The sequence below is a fragment of the Condylura cristata genome, unplaced genomic scaffold (assembly GCF_000260355.1).
Source record: "Condylura cristata isolate star-nosed mole 26May11 unplaced genomic scaffold, ConCri1.0 scaffold00018, whole genome shotgun sequence".
NCBI classification, from domain to species: domain Eukaryota; kingdom Metazoa; phylum Chordata; class Mammalia; order Eulipotyphla; family Talpidae; genus Condylura; species Condylura cristata.
In genome coordinates, this window is record NW_004567119.1 from 8,061,859 (window position 1) to 8,073,886 (window position 12,028).

Consider the following 12,028-nt stretch of genomic DNA (forward strand, 5'->3'; position numbering starts at 1 on the left):
GCTTCTACTTCGACACAGAAGAAATGAAAACATATGTCAACACACGAACTTGTACATGCATGTTTCCTAGGGACATTATCTGTAACAATATCAATGAATGTCCAGTTCTGTGTCAGCAAAGTTAACACAGCATCTGAAATACACTATGTGTCGCTTACAGGATTTTCCAAGTTAAAAGTGAGCACTAGATTCCAAAGCCTGTGTTTCTCAGAGAGGGAAAGAATCAATTTTTTTTTTTTTAACAGAGAAGCTACTGATGATTTGTATAAGTGAAAGGACAAGGTTAAAATGTTAGACAAATATTAATTCCAGTTTTCTATATGCAGTGCACAGGTGCAGCTTGAACAGCATATTATAGGGTATAATCATTAAACTCATTCAACCAGACCTCAGAGAGTTAAAAACATATATTCTGAGGAACAGGACTCCTCGGTCCAAAGGAGGAGAATGAAACAGTGCAGAATATTTGTGTATCAAGGTGATTCCTGTTTCCAACTGGGACCTCAGCCCCGTTAACACCCACATCCCCCGACAACTGTCCAATTATGTATATCACACTTGGCCTACTGTTTGCAGTAGAAGTAATCAATAAAGGACGTGGTTGAGTGAACATAGATTTTGGTTGAACCAATGCATGAAAACTTAATCATTTACTCAGAGAGGAGAAATCAAATAGGGCAGAGATGAAACCGCCAACGAGGGCTTGTTGATTGTGCCACCAGGATTGTGGGCCACAGATGACAGTAATAAGGTAAATGGAATCAGTGACAGGAGAAAATGTACTTAATTCCATGAATTAATAGAAATGTTTTGATGTATTTTGGGGGATCATTTTTAGGAAATTTCAAATCAAAGCTCGGATGTGCCATTTTAAGGAATATATGAAAATTACTAGGGCATGTCATTTCTCTCAAGCAAGAAGAAATTAATTTTCAGTTAGAACAGAAAGGTAATTTTCACACTTGAAACTTTGCACTGATTGATTTATAGATCTCCAATGTGAAAAGTTTTCTAGGAAATAATTTAACTCAGGTTGGCAAGAAAATTTGCGGGGGGTATGGAATAAATCCAGACAGGGTTAATTATGACCACTGTGTGGTGAACAGCTCTCATTGGGGGGATTTTTCTACCTCTAGATTTCTTTTTTTTTTTAATATTTATTTATTTGTGCACATAGAACTGGGGTACAGGCCAGAGGTGCAGGGGCGGTGAGAGGATTCACCAGCAGACAGAGCAGGGAGCAGAACAGGCCCACGGATGAAGTACACTGCTGAGGGGAGCAGCGGGCGGGTCAGGAGAGGTCTGCCGCGCCATGTGGGTCAGCTCCGGGGTGGGCGGGGATCCAACTCATGCTGAAGTGGCTTTAGCTTCTTAGTGCTGTGCTGTAACCCACTGCGCCACCAGGGAGGGCCCTTAGATTCCTTTTAAAAGTTGGGGCATTTCAGTAAATGAGTTATTTTAGTAAATGAGGCACAAAAATGCTGTAAAGAAAATGTAGTATTTTTTCCCTTCTGGATTTACCTAAATTTTGTCCATGTAACAATAATTATATTTACAACATAACATCTCATTTCACCTCTCTTGTTATATGGACCATAGTTCTGGCTTTTGTAGTTGTCTCAGAGGCAACTGTTTTCATTTTAGATCATCAACTCTGTTTTTCACTAGTATTCCAAACAGAGAAGAAATACACTGCGAATGCTATTTTTTCGTTACTTTGCTTAAAGCCTTATGGAATTAATATTCCTCAGACTGATAGCAACATAAACACCTTGTTCACTATTAAGATTTTCATCAATAACTCTATAAAGCCAGGGCTGGGTGTAGCATTACCAAGTGGGTAACCCTGAATCACCAGGTCCCTGTCTTGAGGGAATGTGGTCTGTTTTTCAACTGAAAGCTTGGTATAAATTCTTATAACCATTTTAGAAGCTTCCAGCCTCAGAGTTTATTCACCTTTCACGCATACTCAGTTGATGGCCCTAGACACACACTTATCCTAGACATGGCTATCCTCTTCCATTTCCTTTAAAGAGATAAAATATGTTTATAGAGACAGGGCTACCATTAGTGAAACTTGTGCAATTGCACAGGTTAGGAAAAAAAGATTTAGAGGTGAAGCTAAGCTTCGTACACAGCTTGATTTATTTCTCAATGCCACGACCATCATTTCCTCTATTCGGGCTGTGCTCCATTTCTTGCACTTGGCCGCTAATCCAAGAAGGAAAAGTTAGAACTATGAAAGGGATATAAGTGTGCAGCTCTGTGTGTGTGTGTGTGTCATGTGTCTACAGTTTTTGTCTTTAAAATACCTGTGTGTCAATAGATTTTACACAAATGATAAAATACGCAAGGCTCAGTGTTCCTCCATAACACCTCATCACTGCAAAATGGCGGCCCTGATCCGAAAGCCCGCGTGGCCTTGGGCACATTTTCTCTGTGACCTCAAGAGAAGCATGACCTGCCCTCTTTTGTGCAGTGCACAATGTTATAAAATTAAAAACCCAATTCTGCTCTAGAAACCACTGACGGCTTCATTTGTACTTGAGTAGATGAGGATTCTTATAAGAGAAATTTTCTTTCGTTTGGTGAAAAGGAGGTGGGGATAAATCTCTTGTCCCTTGTATGTCTGCCCTGAGGCAGGCTGCTAGACTGTTTAGTGTAGATTCCCTACTTCATACTACATCAACTACAGCTGCATCCTTTCCCACACCTCAACACTAAACTACACTTCGGCAGCCAAATCCAAACATTAATGATCGTTGTTACTATTGCCCATATTTACCAGATAATAGTTCAATTCTCCCCTTAGCTTTTACTGCATGCTGGAGTGGAGACTAAAACATTCCAGACGAGACACCAGTTTAACAGGTGAGAATTAGTCCAAGACAACCTCATGCCATGTTTGCAAAACACCATCAGTAACCAAAGAGCTGGTCTTGTTTGAGACCCAGTAGGTATGCGATATATGTTTAGAAAAGAAAATGTTTTTCCCTGGAGTTTTCTCTCTTTTGTTATGTTGGGACACAATACTACTTTGTAAAGATTATTTTCTAAACAGGTTAAAGGGTACACATTTATTTAACTCTATAGGTTTTAGGCCAGGACGGCTACTAAAATCCAAGACACAACTATTTCCTACTGATTCTGGAAAGTAGGAAAAGAAGAGTTGAGTCAATTCATAAACAAAATATGGGGTAAAAGGACACAGAGCTGATGTGTTCCAAGTAGACATTAAACTGAACATTGATGATTCTAGTGTGTTCAAGTATCTGTTCTTTTTCATTGTTTTGGAAAATTAAAGTTTAAGGGAGAGCTGGATGGCTCTCCCATGCTATCAACCTCTATTTACAGGACCACCGCACTCACAGGCTGCTCGCATGGCTGACCCCGCTTCCTTGACTGAGTGCCTACATGCTGCACATAAATGTGTCTGTGTCTCTGAGCCATTTACCAACAAGGACAGCATTGCATTTTATTTGGTATTTTGTAGAGCACCTTTCATGGCACTGGCACTGAAGGTTTAACACCTAGATAATTATTCAATATTTAGTAATTATTACATGGGTAATGGTAATTATATACTAGTGACTATTATATATAGAACTTTCAGTGCAGTAGGTGTCCAGCATGTTAGCACTCATTTCAGGAAATCCTTTTCAACACAATGGGTTGGAAAACCTGGACAGCCACTTGCCGAGAAATTGAACTAGATCATTATTTAACACCATTCACAGTAATGAACTCAAAATGGATTAAAGGCTTGGGTATAAGACCTGAATACACCCTGCCTTGTCTTCATAAGGAACTCACACGTCTGGACAACAAAAAAATTAAAGAGCTGAGTCAAAATATAAGTGGGCAGGAGATTTGAATAGATATTTTTCCAAAGAAGAAATAAAGATGGCCAATATGCATGTGAAAAAAAAATGACTCATTTCATGTATTATTAGGGAAATGCAAATCAAAACCACAACAGGAGCACCTCACATCTCTGAGAACAATCTCCACTCAAAAGAGTGGCAACAGAAAATGCTGTAAAGAATGTGGAGAAAAAGGAGCGCTCACCCACTGTTAGTGGGGATATAAATTGATGCAGCCTCTGCAGAAATGGTACAGAAACTCTTTTAAATACTAAAATAGAAGTAACCGTAAGACTCAGCAATTTATTTGAAGAATATAAAACACAAATTCAAAAAAATATCTGTGCCACTATGTTCATAACATTGCTCACAACAGCCAAGACGTGAGAACAACCTAAATGCCCATCGATATAAGATGGATAAAGGCACTGTAGTGTATATGCTCAATGGAATACTACTCAGTCATTAAAAGGGATTAAATCTTGTCTTCCATGATAATGTGGATAGAATTTGAGGTGGCTCTGCTAAGCAAAGTAAGTCAGACAGAGAAAGACAGTTACTGGATGATATCTCTAATTTGTGGAAAATAATTAACTCAAGCAACTAACAGAACACAACAAAACTAACTCATAGGCTGTATCAAAATGTGATGATTACTAGGGTGGAAGAGAAAGGGCAGTGGAGGAAAGAGGGGTCCATGGTGGGTGCAAAGAGCTGTGAAATTATATCCCCCCAATTTATACATACAGTAAACCAGTGGTAAGCTAAGAAAAAGTCATAAAAATATCCTTTTTTTCAATAACAATTTTAACTTTAAAGAAACAATCCTGTGGGGGGGGGGAGAGAATGGGGTCAAAATTGGAGAGGGCAGAACACCAGGGAATATGGTGATGGTTCACAGGTAATATGGTAGCAGGAGACTGCAATGCTGTAAGAAAACAAAATTAATTAAGGAAAAAAAAAAAAAGAAAATGAACAAAGATTCCAATCTAAAGTCAGTTCCACTCAATTGAAAGTAGACCAAAAGTTGGGTTTTCCTGCTGGTGCAAAGGGTGGAGTCTCAGCACTGTAAAGCTATCTGCAGCCACTGCAGCACAGATTCGATTCCTGGCCAGGGAGCTGACTGACACACGTGGTGCAGCAGACCTCTCCTGTCTCACCTGTTGCTCCCCTCAGCAGTGTATTTCAGTACATCTGGCTGTTCTGCTCCCCACTCTGTCTCTGGTGAATCCTCTCACCCCCTGAACTTCTGGCCTTTACCCCAGCTCTTGTATACATAAGTAAATCTTAAAAAAATAGAAAGTGTACCAAAAGCTATATTTTATTTGAATACAATAAAGACTACATTAAATGTAAGAAAGGTGAAGAAACCATGCTGTGTTAGAACTGATCTACCAATGCAAGTAATTAGGGCTTGATACAATCTCTCCTACTATTATTATTACTCCCACTTTCACTTTTGAAAAGCTGTATCTTGGAGGTAAGATAACAGCCCACATACGAAGGCCTCAACTTTAATTACTTTTCTTATTCCTGTTTTGTCTTGGCTTACATCATTATGCTACTATAAAGCAGACAATCACATGGAGTCCTCAGAGCTCACCACACAATTTGCCACGCTCAAATCATATACTTTAGCCCTGGAGAAATTTGTATCAGAAGTTGTTCCTGTACACTTTTTTCAATTTTATATGTTACATAAAACACTGGAATACTGTTTTTGCACCCAACAGTGGCTCTCGACACACTCAAAGCAGAGATGTCTTCATGGAAACGCGTGATGGAAGCATCAACGGGAATTTTCTCGCAAGAAGAACTCCCGAAAGATTACGGCGAGCCACAGTTACCAAAGCATACTATATATTCCTGCGCTCTCTGCTTTTTTAGCCTGTGAGATGTGACCTGATTTTTTCCATTCGTTCAATGTTAACGGCTAAACTTAACAGAAAATCAAGGCAAAAGATAATACAAAAGAGGAACAGACAAAGAAGTCGGTAAGGTGCATATTTTAAAATCCCACACTGGCTTAGAGTCACTTAGGGTGAAAGGGTCACTTAAAGAGGGCCCTGCTCAGACATGAAGCTGGCAGTAATGGAAAGCGAGAGACCTCAAACAATTTCAGTCTTCCACGGCTGAGTGGACAGTGACAGCGCTGAGCTCACTCACCTCTGCAGGGCCCTGGCCATGGCTTCGTACGCTCTCCCCAGGCTGAGGTCATCCTCCAGGTCTGCAGAGATTTCACTGTACGTGTTCAGGACCTATCAGGAGAGAGGTGCCTATTAAACCTCGAGCATGGCCAGATACATGGACGTTTCACTTCAGAACAGAAAGGATTAAAATTAATAGTTGCTTTTAATGTCTCCATAAAATATTTTTTGTCTATTAAAAATTCATGGCAGTTTGTTTTATTTTTATCTATAGTATAACTTGTTTCACGGCCATCTCTTTAAGCTATGACGGTGAGGTCTTACTTTTGTAAAAATAATTCTTTTCCCGCAAGATCCCAAATCTTCCCATTTATATAACTTAGGTGTGAATAAATAATTGAATGGCTCACCCACATTATTTTAAAAGATGGGACTATTATCTAAGGTAATATAAGGCAGATTATAATGTTCTACTACGGTAGCTTAAATATCACTTTTCTTTCTATAAATAGCTGTTTGAGAAGCATGAATTGAGGTGCTGGGCAATTTCTAAATCTATCATTTTATTAGCTGCATACCTCACAGTTTGTACATGTCTCTGGAACACACTAAAAATATTTCTTACAAATGTACTTCATTACCAACAATATCCTCAATAATCAGAAGATTACGACTGCCATAGCCAAACAGATGATCTTAATTTAATTTAACACTGACGCCATCGATATGGCAGAGTTTTCTGTTTTATTTATTTTTTCCTCCCTGTGCCAAGCAGGAGGAAAAATACCTAAACCAGATCCCAGTTCTTTCCTCTTCCTCCATTGTCCCGTGACCCAACGCTCCACACCTGAGGCCACAGAAACCTCTGAAAGCCTCCAGAGAAATCCTGTTGGCACTTTTCTAAGAAAGAATTGGCAGAAGGCACTGTTGGGAGACCGAGCCAGTGGGAGGGAGGCCCGAGTGGGGGCCCTGCAGGAGGCAGATTTAAGTGTCAGAGGCAATGTTGAGAGTCGCCTTTACTTCCTTCAAGTTAATGTCTGGGAAGCAATAACCTGGTGAAATTTGGGATTCGTGTGGTTTACAAACAGCTGCTTAAGTGACTGACAAATGTTCACTGTAAAACTTACTGATGCCCATTTACCTAGTGTTTTCAGTCCTCCCTAACCTTCAAAGTTCAAGATTTTGAAGCTTACTGTGAAGTCTCTTAATCAACTTGTCTAAACCTGGCCTGTTCCTTTCACTGTCTTGCATCGAGGTGACTTGACAGCTCTGGGGTTTTGTCTGCTATACCCCGACAGAGACCCTTCTGCATCACAGGGAAGATGACCCCCTGGTGTCTGTGAATTTGAGAGTCCTTATGGAATCCAAGTGTCAAAACACTTAGGAAACACTCTCCCAGGGTCTTTCTTAGTCCATACAGTTCTGTGACATTCTAGAGTTTTAAAGACTGAGTACTACTATATTTTGTGCCCAAACATAGACTTGTTTTTTTTTTTTTTAAAGAGATTTTTTTATTTATTCATACAGAACTGGGGTACAGGCCAGAGATGCGGAGGGTGAGAGGATTCACCAGAGACAGAGTGGGGAGCAGAACAGGCAGATCGACGAAGTACACTGCAGAGGGGACAGCGGGCGGGTCAGGAGAGGTCTGCCGCGCCATGTGGTCACCTCCGGGGCAGGCGGGAATCGAACTCATGCGGAAGCGGCTTTAGCTTCTCAGTGCTGTGCTTTAACCCGCTGCGCCACCAGGGAGGGCCCCAAACATAGACTTGTTAATTCAGAAAATAGTGTTACTATAGTGCTAGGTTATCCCCTAGGAAATAAAGTTTTCATAGTCTGTCATTTTTATTTTTTATATAATGTATCGTCGAGGTGCCACTGTCTTCCATCCTTGCTAGTGATCTGACAGCACAGGACGCCTCCACAGGTAGTCACCGTGCACTATGGAAGTACCCCCCAATCCTCCGCCATAGTCCATGCTCTCTCCCTCTCACCTTCACTCCATCCCTCCTCTGAAAGCTAACAACCATCTACAGCCAGACTCCGAAGGTTGGTTTCAAAGTTTGGCTTTGTCTGGTCCTTCATTTTCCTATATTCTACCCATAAGTGACACCATCTGGTATTTACCTTTCTCCTGACTTATTTCACATAGCAGAATCCCTCCCAGTTCTAGAAGAGACCATGGGTGCAGCTCTCCAGGCATTTACAATCTAGTAGTACAGAGTCAGGCCTGACACACGCTTGCGAATTAGTGACGGCTAAAGACAGGTTCCTCCAGGGCTCATTCTGTGGACTGCGCCCCTCTCTCAGGCCCTAGACTCCTGTGGACTCTGAAGCAAAATGGCAACATGGGAGGTGCCCAATTGTATCACTGAGGTGTGACTCTCTAGCCCACAAATAGGAGGCCTGGAGCCCAAGAAGGGGCAGGTGGACACTTGACTGCCGAGAGCTCCCATCACAAACCAGCAACCTGGCTTCCACAGGTGGCCGAGGCAAACATGGCTCAGTCTGGAACTCTGACTTGGACTTCAGAATTGAGTCCGTAGGTGCTTCTGCATGGAGTCAGAGACAGTCTCTGGAATGAACATTAGCTGTTAGGAAAGGGAACTTCGATTCAAGTCCCAACTTGTCTACTGAGGCCATTGCACTGAGGTCATGGACACTCCCAAGTTTAATTTCCTTGGAAGTAACATGGAAACCTTGTTCCTGAGCACTGCAGAGTGACTACCACAGATGCTAAGTGAGACGCAGGTGAAGAATTCTTTGGGACTCTGTTAACCAGGCATCAGTGATCTACTCCTGGCGAGTTTCCCTCCCCAAAGTAAAAACAGCACATTTGATTTGTGGCACGAGAGTGCACATATTTCCTTAAACATTCTGCCTAGAAATGGGAAATAGATGGCCATTAGGAAGAAGGGAGTTCGTTCTGGCTCAATATGGCAGTAGTCAATGGCACGAAGTCCATATTGAGGGCCTTGACAAGTGTCATAGGGCAGTTTCCAAATCAGAAACTCAGAGAGGTGGGATCCTAAGGAAAATGCTAGGTACAGCCCAGCAGACTGGTGAATTACGTGGCTCAACCTCACAGGTGGAGGGAGGACATTGTCAAAAAAAAAAATACAGAACAAGGAGGTTCACAGAAGTGGGAAACTAATGGGAGACTCCTAGTTTGTAGAAAATACAACAGTGGTTTCTATTAATCATAGAGTAAGCTACTTGACCTGCTTCTTAAAGAAGGCAGGATACAATTCACAAATGAGTAAATATCAATCAACTTGAATTATTGGATAAAAATTGGAACTTTTTTCATATACAGGATATTTCATGTGAGAATATCCACTGTGGAAATCTGAAGGATCCATTATACTTGATTGTTTGAAAGTCCCTGCGGTTTGCAGTATGTCAGAAACTAGACCAGGGACTGGAAGGTAAAATCTATCATTCCAGAATACTTTGACAAATGGAAAATGGGCATAGGGGGTTTGGTGGAGGTGAGGGGTAAAAAAGAAAAAAAGATAGAAATGGAAAAAGTGTCAGATATTTTTAAGTTGTATGCGCAATAAAGTTAATCAGCCTTTGTGAAATGACAGAAAACACTTTCAATGAGCGCCAAACTGGGTTTGATTATGAGGTGATCATGGTTGCAAAGTCGGTTTTTATACCTAATAAAATCTGAACGCTGCATGACCATTGGATCACACTGCTCCCATAATTCCTGTGAATTATGGAGATGAAGATTTGAAAACTATTTCATTAAAAGTTTTAAAAGCAACAGGCTTTATCTCCCCACTAGAATAAAATTGATTTACCTGGAAAGACATTTTCCAATAAACCCCAAGTTTTTAAAGTGAGATCATTTCTTTTGGTCACCTAAAAACAAAGCTAGTAGGATATTTACTGTAAAAAGTGAGAGTGCGCAAAAGAATAATGCTGGCAGTAGGCTACAAATTCTTTGAAGAATAGTTTGCGGTTGAATCAAACGTTAAGGATCATTAATTTCTTTTACTACAATCGCCTTCAAGGGAGCGCTGAATTTAAGTCAAGATTGTCACCTGTCAACAAAGTGAGATATAATGACACACACGCACAATCACCCACCCAGATGTATATCCAGCACATAAATATGAGAGGTGGAAAGAAAAAGAGAATAGCAAAGTAGCCCTGTCCTCCCAGAAGATTACAAGAATAAATTCTGTACCTGAGCTTTGGCACCTTTAAGGGAGGCCAAATCAGAAGGTGTCATGTGACTATGCAGGCAGCGGAACTATTTGATACCGACACCCCCATTCTTGCCTTCTGCCATTTTCCCATTTCCTGCCCCCCCCTTCTTCCCCTAAGTTCTTTCATTTTAGACAACGTTAAAACAGAAAACAAAACCCCACTGCAATCATGGTCTTTGATTTGCTTTTCATAACTGATGTGCTTTAATCATTTATTTATTTACTTATTTATTTTGTATTGAGGTACCGTTGTTTGACAACACAGTATGTGGCTCGGAGGCTCAGGATCGCACGGCCTCAGATGTCCGCCCACGGTCCGCCCCCCCCCCGTGCACCCCGTCCCCAGCCCGTCCCTCCTCGAAGCCTCAATTCCACAGTCACAACGCACTTACCTTAAAGCACTTCAGTGGCACTGCTTTCAGTCTAATTTTTCCAGATGAGATGGAATCATCTCAACACCCCTTTGCTCAGTGGTCATGATAAGAAAACGGTCCCCATTCATTTTTCTGGAAAAACTTTACTTTGAGATCACTGTGGGCTCACATGCCATTGTGAGTAGATCAGAGAACTCTCAGAGCGCCACCCCCAGCCTCGCTACGGGCCCGGCCAACAGGGCACCCAACTACCGTAGCTAATCACGGCGAGGACGGAGGCCCGTACCGTCATCCGCCTTATTCAGAGCTCACTAGTTTTACATGCAAGCGTGTGTGTTCATCTTAAGCTCCTTTGCCACGTCCAGATTCATGTAAACACCACCGTAGCCAAGTTCAGAAAAGTTCCATCCCTGCAACGCTCGTTCTTTCTACCCCTTCTCAGTTCATCTGCGGCTTAGAAAGAAGGATAGAGAATTAATTTCTTTTTGCCCTGGTGAAGGAGCGGTTTGTCTTGGGGAAAATCCTGAAATAATTTAACATCTGCGCTCCTCCCTCAGGTGCACCTCCGCCACGCCGCCCCTCCCCTCCGTGTCTGGAGTTTTCTGGGGATATTTCTTGAGTTAAGTGACAGAAGAACAGTAGCTGATTACACTAATTCATAGCTAATATGAATGTGGGGCACAGACCAGGCTTTGGAAGGTTTTGGAAGAGACTTAATTTGGGAAAATTAATTAAATCTCCCTCTGGGTGTTCAGAGTGCCTCCAAATGTCACGGACTTTTGTGTCGTGCAAGTCTAGTCCTGAGCCGAGTGACACGCGCGAAGTGACTTGATTGATCCTACTTCTTACGGATCGAGTAAAGTCCACTGTGAACGGATGTCAGAAGGCTCGGAGCAGGTGAGGCATTTACAACAGGTGGCCAGGATGTGGATGAAGTAATGGCTTAATCTTCCCAACTACTCATCTAACCCAGTGTTCCCCAGTGGGGTCAATTTTGCTCTCTAGGGGGTTCTTGGCGACATCTACAGACATTTTAAGTTGTTATCATTGGGAGGGCTGGACTGGCCTTCCAGCAAGTGAAGTGAGGCTTGTTCCAGAAATCCTCCAAGGCACACCACAGTTCCCACAACAAAGAACCATCCAGCCCAAAACATCAACAGTATCGCTGCTGAGAAACCCCGGTCTCACCTTCGTGGGGATAATTGTCACACTGGAAACTATGCCCTAATTAAGATTAGCTACTCAGCCAGCTGAATTACACCAGGAAATCACAGGAAAAATAGAGACCAATCTGTGACTTCCACAAGTCCAGCTCTCTCCACATCACGGCCCCAAATACTGAGGGGTTGTGGCCGCTCCTGCAAGCCTCCTCACTTAACAGTTACTCAGGATTCCTGAAGTAAGTGAGAAGGAACTCCCACAGT

At 42.0% G+C, this 12,028-nt stretch overlaps 1 protein-coding gene across 4 annotated transcripts in view; it reads right to left on the reverse strand.

Moving 5' to 3' along the window:
* The window catches only part of TTC29 (tetratricopeptide repeat domain 29), a 357,304-nt gene that overhangs the window by 56,996 nt on the left and 288,280 nt on the right, over positions 1-12,028 (reverse strand). For all 4 annotated transcript variants that reach the window (XM_012726796.1, XM_012726794.1, XM_012726795.1 and 1 more), the window contains one exon: positions 6,030-6,121. In XM_012726796.1, coding sequence (XP_012582250.1) covers positions 6,030-6,121 — 92 coding nt within the window. The remainder of the gene's footprint in view (positions 1-6,029; positions 6,122-12,028) is intronic.